Raw genomic sequence first — 17500 nt, forward strand, 5'->3', positions numbered from 1 at the left:
TTACATGTAGTAGTAAAGCAGTTTACAGTTGTTTTTGCCCAAAATGCTATTTAGATCTGTTAAAAAGTTATTTGTTTACTTATCTATAGTTTTATTTAGTGGGACTTGTAAGCTAATCCAAAGAAATTGGGGACAGCCTGCAGTAGAAACATGAGAAACTCTTCAAAGCATGAAGCTTCCATCAGGGTCCATCACGAAGCTGACAAATTAGCATGTCCTTCAGAGGCTGTCCAGCCCATTGTGTTTTGCAGGGTTGCTGTACCCAGTCATCTCCATGGCAGAGTTGGGAGTTCAGTTTCTTGGAGGATGCCTTGTAACGAATGGATTGCAGTCATGAGTCACGTTTCCCTTTGGCTCCTCAGTTTTTCGTGAGAGGTCTGACCAAGGATTCCTTGGGAGTTTGTGGCCCACTCAAATGAACCACATCATTTACTTGGCATCTTTTCATTGGGTCCCTCTACTGTCCTCTACCCAAGCTGACTTCAGATTCATTGAGAGATTTCTATGAAAAAGAGTCAGTTTGCCTCTTTGCTACATTTTTGTAATATCAGATCAGAAATCTTGACAAATGCGGACACTAAACCCAAGAAATATACCTAATGCACATAATTGGCCATAAAATAGCAGGTTTCTGATAGTCTTCCAACCCAGATAGCACAGTAACACTATACCAGTAAGAAATAAAGTGCAGTCTGGTATATCACTGAAGGCTGTGAAATGTACCAATTTATATTATCTGATTACAATTAGAGAAATCTCTTCGCTTAATATGTTTTGCTAATGTAAAATTCAAGCAGTTTTCAAAATGCTTTGTCTTTTTATCTATGGGAAAGAAGATACGTATCAGGTATGATATACACATATGGATCCTCACATAAAATTCTGCTAAATGCAATATTACCTATATAAACATGATTTTTTACTCCTGATCTAGACCACCATTTTTTTTCATGGTTTTCTCCATCATCCTGATAAACAGCTCTATTAGGTTCTCTACTTCAGCTTATACAGTTGAAAGTGATTGTTGAAATAAGGGGGAAAAAATGTGGAGAGAAAAGCTCTTTGAGCATATCGCAAAGCAGGTGTCTCCAAATGTAAGAGCAGCTACACAGTCAGGGAGATTCAGAGCAGATACTACAGAAGGTAGCAGAAATACGCCTGGTGGAAGGGAATCTATATTTCAGATTGAGGAACAGAGGACTCCTGCGGCAGCACGAGTCTTACTGCACATCTTACTGGATAGATTCTTTAGCATAGAGCATGAATAAATCAGTGCCCCTTACAAAGTCAAGTTGATTTTCACTCTGTTTAGATCAGATTTGTTACTTGTGTGTTTGAAAATACTCAAGCTGGGGAAGGTAGAGGGAAGTAAAGGTAAGAGGAGTAACAAGTATGCAACACTGTCATCATTTGCTGTAAATTAAAGTAGTAAGCATGTGTTAGGAAAATTCTTGCAGGGTTAAAAGGTTAAAGGTAATGATTCCTCATATCTGTGTGACATGTGGTCATCGAATAGCATCACTGAAGCAAAATTGTTACAAGAAGGCAAGTTCGGATCGTGCACAAACAGAGGAAATTCTTATTGACTTGAGGGAATTAAACACTGACTCGACTGAATTTTACTGGGCTCATGCACCCTAAAATTATAAAAACTTGTTTCTCCTGCCCTTAGGAACAGATAGACTTAGAATAAAATGTTATTGCATAGAGATGTGGTGTTTCCAATAGTACCAAACTTCTAGGGGTCACCAAGTGGGACAACTAGCATTAACCATCTGAAAGTTTGGTATCTACCCAAAGTGAGTCTACACTCAATAGAGACCGGCACATTCAAAGAGCCATTAGTCCCATGCTAAAATAGATGCCTCAGCTAGATCAGACAGACTTTCTCAGATTTGCTTATTCTGTCGACTATAGAAGGAGTCCAGTGATAGCTGAGATTAAATCCCTTCCCACAGCTGTCTGATTCTGAGTGGAAACCTGGTTTGTCTTTTCCATTTGTATTGTAGAGTATAACCATCAGAATTTCTATACTTAAAATTAATTCGTTGTTTTGCAAAAGATTATCAGACCTTTTGGTAATGGCGGGTTCTTTTACTTTCAGACTCTTAATTAGTCAATATTTTAAGACTAATTTATGCTGTGATGAATTGTGTGAAAAGTGGTATTCGGTATAATACCAGCTGAAGTAATTTCTTCTAAAAGTAAACGTCAGCAGACTTTTTTCCTCTAAGAGTTACATTTATACAAAGTCTTTCAGCATAGATTCAAGTAATAGAAATATTAGGAAAGTTTTTCTTCTTAGATTTCTCCATGATTTATTTTATTAATAATAATATTATTTTTGCTGATTTACAGAAGACTGGAATGTCCTACAGACGCCTCACAAAGCAATATTTATATGCCAGCTTGCTGTAACACACAGAAAAAACATGTGAACTTTGCTAGACAAGCGAGTGGCTGCTTTTTCATGGGTGGCAAACTTGGCCAGCTGACAGCTGTTTGATCGTGTCCTGGTTAGCTCAAGCGATGGTTTCACTGTGTCTGCCGCAGCAGCTCAGCACATATCTCGGGCTTTTCCATGGGACTTTCCCCTCTTGCATGTACAACATACATACCTGCTATGTCTTTCCCACTCGCACATACCCCTGAGAGCAGGTGTGTAGGTGGGTGTTCCTGCATATTTAGGCACTTCATCTCAGTGTGTAGCAAACAGAAAATAAAGCCATGGCCAAAAGAGCACCTACAAAGTGCATTTTTAGAGTTTAGTGGACAAGCTAATAATCTTATGACAAGGTTTCTCAACCTTTAGTTTTTGGTTAGGCATGACTGAGAAAACGTTTCTCTCTGCAGAGACTGGGTGACTGAGGTGGCAGCCCTTGCTCCATACCCCAGTGTGCCCCTGGCATTTTTGTTCCTGTATAAATCAGACATCTTAAAAGACTAGCCAAGCAAGAAAGGTTTTCTTATACTGATGTATTGCGCAAATATTTTTCTAGGCTAAGTGTCTTTATTGTGTAAAACATTTACTGCTTTCAGATACTTATTTTGCTGTCTGTTTTAATCATATCTTTTGAAACCGTCTCAATAGATTTTTCTATTCGTAACATTATGACACTTGATAAGTTGATTGATTATGAAGTATTGAAAGCCCTGCCATGTGATCATTTATTTTTAAATACACATTTTTACTAGCCAATGCTTAAATTTCTTGCAGGAATACCTAAGAGATGCGAAACATAAAGCTTGAGTCTGATCGAATCTGATGCCTCTGGAAATAGAGCGCCACAGTACTGTGGTCTTAAAATAACAGATTCTGACTGAAACTGGAACTTTGCAGTGATAAATATTATGTAAAAAATTATGGTCCATCTTTGGTACAAAATAAAAAAGATGTACAGCTGTGGTGCAGGCGAACTAAAATGTGTTTGATGATGATATCTTTCTTTCCCTGTGCAGGTGCCTGTGTCAGTGGCCATGATGACTCCCCAGGTGATCACCCCTCAGCAAATGCAGCAGATTCTCCAGCAGCAAGTGTTGTCTCCGCAGCAGCTTCAAGCACTTCTCCAGCAGCAGCAAGCAGTTATGTTGCAGCAGGTAATGTGGGTTACCTGCTTTGGACCATTAGCGCAGGGCATTCACACAAGTGTCAGCCGGATTTTATGGGTCTTATTTTGTAATATTTCACTGCTTTTTACACCAGAAAGAGTGAAAATAAGTGTTAAACTTCTCAGTCTTTAAAGTTCTCGTTTTAATTGCAGAAGTGTGAAATTTCGATTTTGAAACACTAAATATTATATTAAAAACAGCAGCAGCAGCAGTGGCAGATGCATTACAAATACCAAACAAATTGATATTTAAATTTTCAAGTGCTTAGGCACATTTTAATTGTCGACTTGCCAAAGGAAGTGCAAATAGAGTTGTAGGTAATTGTTGCTTTAAAATTCATAACACTGTATTGCTCCCTTTAGTCACATAAATGGCATGCGGTTATGAAATTTGAACTTAACAGCTTGTTTCGCCATGGGAAAAAGTTTTTTTGTTTTGTTTTGGTTTTGTTTTTTCACAACCACAAAATTTGTCTCAGATTAAGGCTGAAAAGAAGGAGGTTGCTGTTTGCTTAGCACAAAATCTGGCAGTTAAGTGAAGAACCCATGAACTTGTTATTCATACAGTAAAGATAGTGTCAGTGATCAATACCTCAGTGTAACACAGCGTGGATTTTTGGGTGCGTGCTTAATTGTCATACAGAAAATGATGTGTCTGTTTCTCATAGTCATAGCTCAATCACTGTATGTTTAAACACTCTAATATCCAGTACCGTAATCATTATAGGCAATTCACCTTCAGTTGTGAACCCAGCATCCCGCTAAACAGATTGACACATTAATTACTTTTTTCCCCTAAGAAAAAGACAGTTTAGTTTGGCCTTAGTGACTTGTAGCTTTCTTGCAAGTGGATGAGTACAGCTTCTGATTTGTTATATAGGACATGTGAGGAACTTAGGTATAGTTATTTGAGGAGTTAATTTGGCTCTTGCATTCCCTTTAGAATACAGATTTTCTATACCCTTCTGTTTAGGATATTTTGGAATCTGCATTGGAAAATTTCAGAACCGCCTTGGAAAAAAATGTATGTAGATCTGCCTCTTCAAATCACCTTTTTTGTTATGAGGTGATTCTTAATGGCTACGCTACCATATGCCAATCTAGAAGAGTTTAGGAGATTTATAATACTTGAAACTTTTGCCTTTATTTATTAAAGTCAAAATGGTTTATTCAGCAACAACTACAAGAGTTTTACAAGAAACAGCAAGAGCAGTTACATCTTCAGCTTTTGCAGCAGCAGCAACAGCAGCAGCAACAGCAACAACAGCAGCAGCAACAACAGCAACAACAGCAGCAGCAGCAACAGCAGCAGCAGCAGCAGCAGCAGCAGCAACAGCAGCAGCAACAGCATCCAGGAAAGCAAGCAAAAGAGGTAGGAGCTAAGACCCTTGCTGATGCACACTAGTCTGAGCTGTCAGAAGCCTGGAAAAGACAAGACTAGTTTAGATCTTTTCCTGTAGCCAGGATGCAGCTATCAAAGATTTGTTCTTATGTTTTTACCGGGCTTAATAGCAGCACCGGTATAATTCTCCTGCTCCCCTTCCTGAGACATAGGATTTGAGCGGTCTAGTGCTGCTGTCGTCTAATGTTCGCTAATGAATCTGAGTGTGCAAAGAACAAGCCGTGTGGTGGACACCGTCCTGATTATCTTGTATTCACAGGCAATCTGTGTTGGGGAAGGAGCCTTACTTTTCTCAGTGGCACAGCTCAGAGAGCATGCAAATTTAGTCCATGGCTGAAAAAGAGCGATTGAGCACAGATTTCAAAGTCACAGGCCCCTGATTAATGAACTGCTACTGAAGGTTTGAAGTGGCGAGTAGAAAGTTACAGTTTGATGTGCTCATAAATCAACCTGACAAGCGGGTTTCTCAGGCCTAGCTTGCACTTGTCAGCAAACTGCATCAAATATAAACATAATACAAACAAAACACGTTGAAGTAGTTAAATTGATCAGCAGGTATCCCAGACATTGTCTTCAAGCTGCCCATTATGCAAACGTCGAGGAAGCAGTTGTGACCTCCTGAGGCTTTGTTTCTGTTTGGATTTGTGAATAGAATTTCAGACAGCCATCAACTACGGAATAGAAATTGCTCCCGTATTTCTCCGGAGGCTCTGGGCAATCCACATGACTTGCTCCATTATGCAGTCTGTTTTCCAGTGAGCGCATCAGAAGTTTCTCTTTTCCCCAAACTAGAAAGGAAAGGTCTTCCACAGCAGCTTGTCTTTCTGTGAAGTGTGACTGCCTTCTCATACCCTCCAGAGTCTTTGCAGACTCCAGTTTGTCTTGAAATGTCTCACAAAATTGGAACTTATACTTTTGCTCCATAATAGAGCACTTCATTGCCTTGAATGCAATGCTGCTTTTAATATATTCCAACAAGAAAAGAGAGCTAACAGGCCAGTGAAATGAAGGCTACATCCCAGTTTACTAATAGATCACTGGAGACCACGTTCATGGGCCACTGCAGACCAAACTTAGTCAATTGGAAAAACAAGAGTGCCTTTGAATCACAGGCTGCTGTAAAGAGTTACACTTTTAGCATAGATAAATTTGTTATCATCTGCCATGAGCTGGGCTTCTTTTTTTGTTGTTGTTTTTGGGGGGTTTTGTTTGTTTGAAACAGCTGTTATATACTTTCCCGTGACCCTTTTCTTTAGTGTGTCATTAAGTGTATCTTGCCATTTTCCCTAACACCTAATAGCTTGAATGAATATAATAGAAAATTTCAAATGCTTTCACTGCCTGAATGTTCTACAAATAGCATTATTATTTAATAACTGAGATTAAAGGGAAAGAAGTTGATTTTACATTTTTGGCTTTCTAAACTTGACTACACACTCTGCTTTTTGCTGCATTTGCTTTTTTTTTTATTTTGCCCTTTCTCTTTGTAGCAGCAGCAGCAGCAGCAGCAGTTGGCAGCCCAGCAGCTTGTCTTCCAGCAGCAGCTCCTCCAGATGCAACAACTTCAGCAGCAGCAACATCTGCTGAACCTTCAGCGTCAGGGACTCATTTCCATCCCACCTGGCCAGTCTGCTCTTCCTGTCCAGTCTCTGCCACAAGGTATTTGCATAATATATGATTGGAGTAGTTTCTAATTCACAAATATTTTTTAACTGTTCCATTTGCATCTGAATTTCAGCAGTTTCCTGACACTTCAACGTAATTTATTGTTAGAACGTTATTACTCATATTACCAAACTTTCTTGAGGCTGATAAATTTTAAAGTATACTTTTATGGAAGAAAACAGCTTTTGAGTGTTTTTTCTTAGATATAATATACATGTTTATTAGCCTTATGTGCTGAAAACAATTTCTAATAACAACACAATTCAAGCATCATTGCTTTTCTCTGAGGAATTACTGACATCTGATTTAGTGGAAACGTTGTCATTTTATTTAATGTAAAAGAACAGATGTAAAATATATCAGACAGTGATACTAAAGGCATTACAACACTCCTTTTTTTTATTTATTTCTAAAGAAAGAAAGTGTTTGGCATTGAAAAGCACTTTGAATCTTCAGTTTATCACATGAATTTAAGGACAAACCTTAGGATTAATTTTCTTCGCTATTCCTCTGTATTAAGCGTGTTACATATGACACAAGTTTTGAAGGTGGTGATTCCAATAGTAATGAATTATGAGTGACAAATAACAGTAAAGACATTTGGGGGGAAAAAATTCCCTTTGTCACTTTGATAAAGATTCCTCAATGCTGAAAATAAGCTCAGACTCTATTACTTGGCACAAATACCTTCGTGGTTGAAAAAAAATAGGGCATACACTTTTGAAAAGTAAATAAACATGGGGGTAAATGCTGATTACATTTTAAGATAAGGCCAAAGACTTCCCGTCTTAAGGACTCTGCCTGTAAACTCTAAGGTGTGTTTCTGTTTGTGTTACCGTAGAGAGGTGAGCTAAGTGTCTGTCATAAAAGTTACAGAACACTCTGATCTCTAATGCTCCAGTCCTGCAATAAGCATTGTTCAGGCTGTGTTCATGACAGGTGACATTGCTTTTAATTGGTCTTTATGCATGTATCTGGTTCTCCACCAGCTAACTATTATGAAATCAAAGCTTCAGAAATCAGATAAGCAAAAACAGAGTACACAGTATATAGACAACAGTGTAGACCAAAAAAAAAAGAAAAAAAAGAAAAAAGAAAAAAGGCATGAGAAAGGCTTGCCCACTAAAAACCTCAGGCCCTGGAAAGCAGAGATTCCAAATAAATGATAAATGTGTATGTTCCATGCATTGTATTGTGTGGAAAACCTATGACAAGAGTGTATCTAAAGTCATAAAAATAATAATAATAAAAAAGTGTCAAGTAAGCTATCACACTAAATATTTTTAATTGAGGAAAGCAGTGGGGAGGCAAGCTGATTCATTAATTTGGACACATGAGACTGGTAATGCTGGTTTCCTTTTGTACAAAGTCACATTGGACCAGAATGGAAAAAAGCAATAGAAGCAACCTCCCTCCGAACAGCTTTACTTTCTGCAATCTCCTCTTGTGCCATCTGTTGCAAGAGGAATTCCTCAGGTTTTCTCTCACATTAAGCGATCCCCACAGATTTCCCTCAGCACTCCTACCCAATTGCATTGATATTCATTAGTTTAATGCAACACTCACTCATCCACTCCTAGTAGAACATACAAAAAATAATACCTTTTAAAATACTTTTTTAGGAGAACTGTTAAATCGTTCTTGTTACAAACTTTCTTTTACTCAATTAAGCGTAACTGAAGTCATGACAAAAGAGATTCATAATAAAGAAATAAATACAAAATATTACAATTAAAATATATCTGGATTGTTCTTTTTTAAGTAAATTAATATCTTGTTTGCTTCTGCCTTGATATTTTTAAAGTATAATCAAGTCTAGTCAAGTATTTGATTCTTCCATTTTTCTCTCCTAATATCTGCTGTGTGTGTAGGGTTCCTTTAGATACAGAGATTAATTTATAGGACCTCAATTTTTCATAGCCCTGATGTAGGTGTGCAAACTTGGAACATAAGACAGCTTCTCCTGGAAAACCTCTCTGCATCTCCAGAAAGGCCACTCACTCTCTGCCGGATGAGGTAAAGTTAGAGTGATGAGGGTAAGAAGAAAAGTCTTTCCAGCAAGATGCTGAAACAAAGACGGAACTAAATGCAGAGTTGTGACTGGCTTAGAGTTCTTGCTGTTGGCTTCTCTTACAGCACGTTGTGTCTCTCACAGGAAGGTACAGCACCCAGTCCAGTTCATAATACTGTAATGAAGACTAATAGGCTTCAGATCTGTTGACACTTTCTTGTAAATCTTAAATTTACACATCCAAATGCATCCAAGTACATCCAGTATTTACAAATCCAAGTAGTGCTTCCTAGGTACAACATAGATGTCCCTGCATTGTTGTTTGCATAAAAGTAAGAGGATCACACTTCCTTTTTCTCATGAAATTTAGCAAATTTTATGACAGACATTTTCTGTGGCAATATTAGATTAAACCTTCAGAATTTATTTAAGGTAGTACACTCTGGATGTAGTAAAAGGATGTTTTTCTCCTGCTGCTGTGATGAAAGATGCATAATATGGTTATACAGAAGGATTTACATATGTGTAACACAAATATTTTTATATGTGTCCATTTAGATTACTGAGTTACATGGATGGCTGGAACAGTAAGAGGAACACAGGGAGACTCATTTTTATAAGTTCTGGTCATAAAGAGTCTGTAAACCACAAATAATTAGTGACAAAGAGAGCATGGGTTTTGCATTTGTTCGTATGAAAAGATAACTTCTAAGTACAGCTGTGAGGTTTGTGTATATAAACAGTATGTGCTTCAAATATAGTTTCTACCTTTAAAAAACAGGAATGTTTACCATGTTTTCTTGATGGTCAGGTATAGCAAATAAGGTAGAAGAGGTGTTTTAGCAATTTATTTTATGACAAGATCTTCACTGTGCCATACCCAAAGCCAGTGGCTTGCTGTGAGTTTCTTTCCATGTAATGTTGCATTGATGCTAGGGTACGCTGATAACAGACAAAGCACTGTAAATGACAACAGTAAAAAAAAAACCCAAAACCCACAAAAAACAAACAACCCAACCCCAAACCCCTAAGTTTTGGTGAGGCCATGTAGGAAAATGAAAAGCAGATGCGTAGATGGGTTTTGTAAGTGGTAGTTTTATTAGGTATTTATTCAAACATAAAAATAGAGTAGATTGTGGTGAAGAGACTTACAAAACTAACCTCAAGATCCTGAAATTCTTGGTGTTAGTAAACTGGATAGTGAATCAGTACTCACCCTTTTTGTTATAGTCCCTAATTTTTATCCCACTGTGGATCCCCTTCCTGGTTCTTTCTCCTTCAATGTAGTGTAGAGAGGGTATTTTGAGGGTTATCACAACCTATGAAACTTTAAAACTTACCCTACTTGTACATCCAGACTAAAATCTGTCAGCCATTTTACAGGTCTCTTGTAAAATGGGAGTTGGACTTTTCTAGACACAGAAACTACAAAATTGCCATAATTCACAATTAATTACAAATCCGCTTATTAACTTTACACTTTTTAAGTGCCTGCCCTTAATCCTTTTATCCTAAAAGGCAGCCTTTCAGAGTGTTCTGAAGAAGTGATAAAATTAACCAGCCTGAGCCCAGAGAGAAATTTCTTTCTGATTTTTAAAAAATACAGGTGAGCTAGGCAGCCTGGAGACACAGCTCCATCCATAGCTTCACGCAGAGAAAGGGGCTGCCCAGCAGTTGGCCAGAGGGGCAGGAGACCCCTGCCCATGGGAAGGGACACTGCTGCAGCTGTCCCCAGCCTTCCTTCGTTGGCCCAGCTTGTGGGGTGGCTCTTACTCAGCTCCCCCAAGGTCCAAAGTTTGATGACCTCTGATGAAAATTTTCTCACTGCAAGACACAGCGATATGTTTGCCCTCTGATTATCCAAACATATGGGGTTTATGTTTAGGGTTTTTTTCATTACAAAATTAGTTTATGTTATTCAACAGCAAGAGGAAGGGAAGACTTTGAAGTAAATAAAATATTGTGTATATCATGCCACCTAAATGAATACATTACTTTTCTTTTTGACTTCTGATTACATTTGTGGGAAACCATTATTTACTAGGCTAAAGTGGGTTATTTGCAGTGTTGCAATATAAAAAAGTTATATTGCAGTTCATGGCAATACCTCATGAACATGGCAGTAATTACTTACCTTCATTAAACAATTACAACTAGTATTAACATCACTCCTATTACCCATCTCTAATGCAGTAAATTAGAGCCCGGCTTCTTTGCTTGCTTCCTTAAAACCTAGCTTTTCTCTGTGCAAAGATGATATGAACTCCAGTTTTAAGACATACATTCCAACTAATTCTTTTCCACTGAGTTTGCCAGTGGGTGTTGGTATCAAAGGTAGAGAATCGGGACACAATACTGTAGTCGAAAATTTAGGTCTTTTTATAATTAAGAAAAAAAAAATTAATACCTTCCAACCGACTTGTTTCCACACTAGCTCCAGAAATTATTTCTGTAAATCACTACCAGTCTATTTTTTAATAGCTTTGTGAGACAGCTATTCAGAAGTATTAAGGAACTTACTGTGGTTTTTCATAGTTTTTTGTTAAGTCTGTTTTACTAGTCTGAGTTCTTGTGTCTTCAAAGTAAAAGATCATCTAATAAATGGATTTGCCAAACAGTGAAAAACAATCTTTGTGGTTTTCTAATGTATCTTGTTTACCAAACAAAACTGTCCTCAATGAGAAGTTTTAATTGATAGATACATTTTAATCCTAATCCTATTTTGAAGGGCAATATATTTGAGCTTTCTTATAAAGTAAAAAGAGAAAAAAAATAATTCAGACAACATGAGCATTTTGGATGTTTTGCATTCTGGCAGATCTAGATACTGTGAGCATGTCTTACCTAATTTCACTTGTTGAGATCAGATACAGAAGGCAGAAATAGATTTTAAGATACCACTGGCCTAAACCATGGCAGGCTGAAAAACCTGGATATGAAACCAGATCTTTCACAAGAAGTGTTCAGGGCTTCTCATTCTCTTCTGCATTTAATTCAGTGTTCTTCAAAAGAGAGATGTCAGACTTAGACTGGCGGTGACAGAAGGTGTATATATTTCTGATGGAATCTTCATCTTTCAAAATCTGAATTTGCTATCTTAACTGTATGTTCAGTGGCAAGATAAAAGGATTCTCACAGCTCTTCTCTTGCTTGTGTTTGGGAGTCTTTACTTCAGGCAGAAGCATATTGTAATGCAAGTTTCCATGACTTCATGCAAAGCGCTCAACTTGAGCCAGACAGTCCTAACACATACGTATGAGTCCATTCTACGAGACATTGCTGTTTATGGCCAAGAGTGAATCCTGTAAACTACAAGTTTCCAGGCTACAAATGGAGCAAAGAGCAAATTTCAGCTCTATCTGCAAAGATCTGGTGGCTAGACTCCAAAATACTGCTGTGCATATAGCAGAGAAGTTCGAGAAGCTCTTTAAATTTTGTATGGCTGCCTACCACCCCAAGAGACTGGTGAGACAGGGTCTCCTTTCTCCTAAACAAACTTTTTTTTTGTTTTCCACAGTAGGGCTGGACAAAAAAAAATAGTGGAGGGGTTTGATGGTCTACACTACATGTAATGTCATCTGTGTAGAGGGAATTGTAAACGGGCCAGTTTTGTTAGCTTTCTAATTGTCTGATGCCATTGAATGATACTGGAAGGCTTCAGTAGTCACCAGTATCTACCTCTGCACTGTAGCGGTTTTGTTGTTCCAAACAGTTGCTTTGGGTTTGCCTCTTTAAGCCATGGTTTTAAAAGTAGTCACCAGTATCTACCTCTGCACTGTAGCGGTTTTGTTGTTCCAAACAGTTGCTTTGGGTTTGCCTCTTTAAGCCATGGTTTTAAAACAGAACAATTTTTGTAAATATTAAATGGGATTAATTAATATGTGGGTGTCATTAATTAAAGTCAGATGCATTCTGCTCAAATGCTAAACCTATTATAATCTTATTGATTTCATTTTCGTCTTCTGGTTTTTCTCCCTCCGTTCTTCTTCCCCCACTCTCTGCTCTTGTTAAGTGTTTAAAGAGAATATCAATGTTTGTATCCTTAGTGTAACATGTTTTTCTATTTCCCATTACATGTTTGATTAAGAGGAATTATAAGACCTGAGTTAACTGTGGATGCATTGAGTTATGTTTCCATGTCAAGAAATTGATTAAGCAGATAATAAAAATCTTGTCTGGAAGTATATTTAGGGTTGTTTTATTTTACTTTTCAAGAAGTAGTTGCAAGTTATTTGTAGCTTTCACTCTTTAATCCTTGAGCAACGTTTTCAGAAGGTGTATAATATTATTAAAATTAGTGATTTTTAATTGACTGTTTATAACACAAGAGAAGACAGACAGATTACCTGGATTCTGACAGAAGAAAAATGAATTTATGTTTTACTACATGTTGATTATGCTGGAAAAACAGCATCAGCTTTATTGTTGGCATTAATCCATTAATAACACTGAGCTCATTATATGAAACTCTTTATTTTGCTATATTAGTGGGGCTCTCTTTCATTTTATAGCTGGCTTAAGTCCTGCTGAGATTCAGCAGTTATGGAAAGAAGTGACTGGAGTTCACAGTATGGAAGACAATGGCATTAAACATGGAGGGCTAGACCTCACTACTAACAATTCCTCCTCTACTACCTCCTCCACCACTTCCAAAGCATCACCACCAATAACTCATCATTCCATAGTGAATGGACAGTCTTCAGTTCTAAATGCAAGGCGAGACAGGTAATTCTGATGAGATTTCAACTATGCTTATCATTTGACGTAAAGCTATTGTTTAACATCATGTCACATTACTTCCAGTCACAAAATAACACTTAATAAAGGTTACTGAAGAGATCATGGAGACCTGATTTTTCAGAATTATTTATCAATGGGGCATGATTTTCAATAATGATATCTAATTTTGCAGACGCAACGACAGTTACCTGCCTGTGGTTTTATAACACAGGAACTTAGGGTAGTTTTGGTAAAAATTAGGAAAAAAAAATCACAAAAAAAATAAATTAGAAGAGTGTGCAGGTTTAGAGGAATAAACGCAGAGTTGTGGGCATTTTTGTAGGCACGTAATTTCATTCATATCTGAATTACACATCTGGCAGTCAGGCCCTTACCGTTGAATCACACCACTGGTTTCATTGAAAATGTACATCTATCTTAGTGCCGAGGCTGTAATTCAATGCAAAGATTCTATGTAAATAGTGCGCTAAAAATTGGTATATTATAGCAGTTCCCATATTGTTTGTCTCTTGTGAAGAAAACCACTGAATACTACTTCATATATGCACGAGAGTAATGCAGTTACAAATTCATACAAATTTTTAGTGGTGTTAGGATAACACAGTGGAATTCAACCATATGGATAAAGTTAAAATAATTCTTCAGACACACTGACAGATATTCTTCACTGTTCCTTATTTTCAAGTAATGGATTAGATGTGTACAAGAGTACATAGTGTCTGTAGCACTTCTTAGTAAATATATTAGTGTAGTCAGATGTATATGATCTCAATATAAGATGAAATTTTATTTGTATCTACATAAGCTAAATTGTAAATAATTGTATTTTCAAATAAATATTCCACTAATTTATTTTGATATTTATAATAGGAGACTGTAATTCAAGTCTGTCTGGTTCTCATGTGACTGTGAGAACGTTTTTATATTGTTATTTTGTATTATTTAAAAAATGGTACTTCTCTGAATACCTTTATAATTTTAGTTAGTGTTACTTTTGTGATTATATCTCAGAGAGTGGTTCTTTGCTGCAGGGTGTGTCACTGACACTCACCTCCATGGGGCAATCCCCTGAATTTCTTTCGTAACTATGTGAATGAATCTATTGAGGAGTCAGGGAGACGCTGAATACAGCTGAATTTTTTTATGAAGCCAAGTAGCTAATGGAAGCAACACTTGTGAACAAAAATATTTATTAATGAAAGAAAGATTTGCTTTTCTTTATATACATTTAAGCAGAATTCAAATATTCAAATATTTTGTAGTAACATTCACAATATTCATAAATTCTGACTGTCCGTCCTCAATATTTCTTCTTGGAATTGATCACTTCAGAGTATATTTTTTATTTATAGGTAAATGTTACACCAAGGTCATATGGCAGAATTAGCATATGGTATTATACAGTCATCTTATTTTTTCATCCTTTATTAACAGTCATCTTTGGCTCTATTTCTTCTCTAATTGGAACATCATCTAGCCTTGGCAGTTGAACTATTCAATAGAACGATTAAATTTTTCTGACTGCTCTGAGCTAAATTGACCTGTTTTGACCTGTTTGTCACTGATCGTAACCTGACAGGCGCTAGCAGCCTCCAACGATTATGGCTTTTGAGATGAATCTGATGCCTTATTCTTTTGCTACAGCTCGTCACATGAGGAGACTGGGGCCTCCCATACTCTCTATGGTCATGGAGTTTGCAAATGGCCTGGCTGTGAAAGCGTTTGTGAAGATTTTGGACAATTTTTAAAGTACGTGGATTTTTATTCATTGGTACCATGTCGTTTAAGGTGAGGGAAAGAGAAAGATGGTAAACAAAGTTTTACTGTAAATTATGTCAGAGATTTTTTTGTGTATTCCAAGCAACTGGATAATCAAGGCTATCTGCAGAGGGTCAAATTGTTATCCTTTCTTTCATGTTGAACACTTTTGCAGGCCTTTCAATAGCACAGTGTTTAATCCTCTTATTTATCCTTTACTGAAATGGAGCCTCAGAAAATTTGAAGAGATGCTTTAGATTGTATATTGGAGAGAAGGGGTATGAAAAAGCTCATTTTAAATTCTCCAGGAAAGCAGGGATCCATCATACATAAGGGTTAAATTCTGACAGTTTATGTATAGTGGGAATTAATATGTGTAGTGTAAATAAAAAAACACAAAGGAATAAGTGTGACCATTTAACTCTTGCTTGCTAATTTATTTTTGCTTTTATTCGTGTATATGCACAAGATACACAGAAAAAACCCACTGTGAACAGGTGGGTTTGCACCTTTCAAGACTGAACAGTGATGTCAGAAGTTTTTGCTTTCAGCATCTGGTTTTGCTGGCTATTGTTTAAATCAGAGCATTTAGAAAATAAGCGACACAGCTTTTGCTTTTCGTATGCAGCTTCAAACTGAAATGGGTTTCTGCATGTTTTTCTCTCTCTCTTTTTTTTTTTTTTTTTTTTTTAAAGTAAGTTCTAGTATTTCTGTGTTTGTTTGATTTTTCAGCCACAGCACTGATTTTCTACCTATGTACATTATGGACTGGTCTTTGTTAGAAGAGACGTACTCATTTTGGCATGCAATAGATCTTAATGGAAAGCTACAGATAGGCTTATATAGATGAGTAACTTCAGGGGCTGAGACTCTTATGTTGTCATGGTGCAGCTAACAGGGTGAATGAACTGTTTCATGCTTCATCAACAATTAAGTTAATTAGCTCATTTGAAATGGCACTGCTTTGTTGCCAGGATGTTGGCAGAAACATCAAAAAGATGTGTTTACAAATGGTAGACTACAGGGTATATAACAGAAGTACCTTAACAGCAGACCATATATATTCAATATCACAATAACTTTTTAAATAGAATCATAGCAATACTTTTCATAAAGTATTTGCAATGCTTTCTCCATCTTTCATGCTGTCTTTCACTTTTAAATTAAGTAACTTACACTGACTTGCAAAACTTAGGTAGGTATCACTTCTGATAAATTTTTGTTTATAAGTACATTAAGTGAAATGTCAAAATAATTACATTATTGGATAAAACACTATAGGATTTAAAAGAACCTGATTTACATAAGTTTGTATTTAAAGAAAAAGGAAAGCTCCCAAATCCAACAGTGTTCTAAGTATTATTAATACTAAGAATATAAATTCATTTAACTTCAGCATTCTCCATTTCAAGAAAAAACTACATTTTCTAAATACATCTATCCATCTAGGCTATAGTGATGCTAATTCTGTGGGCAGACTTTGCACATCCATTATGTCAGGTCTGTTGTTATAATCCATGATCACTAAAACCATTTTGATTAAAGTGGTGTAGTGCTAGGTTTACAGATGATCTTGCTTTCCTGAACCAAATAACCCTGGAAAATGTGAAAGCAACATATAACATCTTGATAATTCTAGTGCAGAGTCAGTCAGCATTTACAGCAGCGTCATGGCTTTTGTCCTATACACCAGCAAAAAATGCCCAAGAATATTTTACTATTTCTTCTTCTCATTCAATTCTGTCTCCTGTGCCCTTTGAATAGGCGAGGTTGTTTATGAAATAGAAATATTCCTTCCTTTTACACTAGTGTTGAGATGGAAATCAATACATAACCTTGCATTAGATTCTTTAGTACCTTTTCATGTTCACACTAATGCAAAATCCCCATTACAATTAAAAAACATTTTCTTTCAATTAAATATCAACTTTTGGTCCAAAGATTGACCATTTTTCCAACCCATTAACTTTATAGGGGATGACAGGACTAATGGCTGTAGTTTTCAAGGCTTTGCTCTTAGTCCAATCTTTGTTGCAATGTTTTAGGTTCTCTGACTTGAAACAATATCATACCTGTGTTAAGAGAGTTAATGCAAGTGTATTGTACCAAAATGAAATATTAATAAGGTACACTATCCCAGTCTAGTAGTGTGTATCTCTGTAATATGCTTATGACAACTTTGAAGAGCGCCAGCTTTATGAAGTGAACTCCAACTTCTTGTGCTCAGAAAATGGTTTACCGAGCAGCTTGATTTAACAGAAAAGAATACTGTGCAGAGCATCTGAGAAGGAGGATTAAGACAAAAAACACCAGCTT

The 17500-nt window shown here is 36.7% G+C and overlaps 1 protein-coding gene across 11 annotated transcripts in view; it reads left to right on the top strand.

Annotated features, from left to right (window-relative positions):
• FOXP2 (forkhead box P2) overlaps positions 1 to 17500 on the top strand; it is a 445023-nt gene that overhangs the window by 375001 nt on the left and 52522 nt on the right. For 6 of the 11 annotated variants that reach the window (XM_055710818.1, XM_055710820.1, XM_055710823.1 and 3 more), the window contains 5 exons: positions 3460 to 3597; positions 4783 to 4980; positions 6501 to 6669; positions 13198 to 13411; positions 15071 to 15175. In XM_055710818.1, the coding sequence (XP_055566793.1) occupies positions 3460 to 3597; positions 4783 to 4980; positions 6501 to 6669; positions 13198 to 13411; positions 15071 to 15175 (824 nt within the window). Of the gene's footprint in view, positions 1 to 3459; positions 3598 to 4581; positions 4633 to 4782; positions 4981 to 6500; positions 6670 to 13197; positions 13412 to 15070; positions 15176 to 17500 lie in introns of all 11 variants that reach the window. The other 5 variants (XM_055710829.1, XM_055710824.1, XM_055710825.1 and 2 more) reach the window with 5 other exon arrangements.

Source organism: Falco cherrug, chromosome 5, assembly GCF_023634085.1.
Source record: "Falco cherrug isolate bFalChe1 chromosome 5, bFalChe1.pri, whole genome shotgun sequence".
Classification (NCBI taxonomy): domain Eukaryota; kingdom Metazoa; phylum Chordata; class Aves; order Falconiformes; family Falconidae; genus Falco; species Falco cherrug.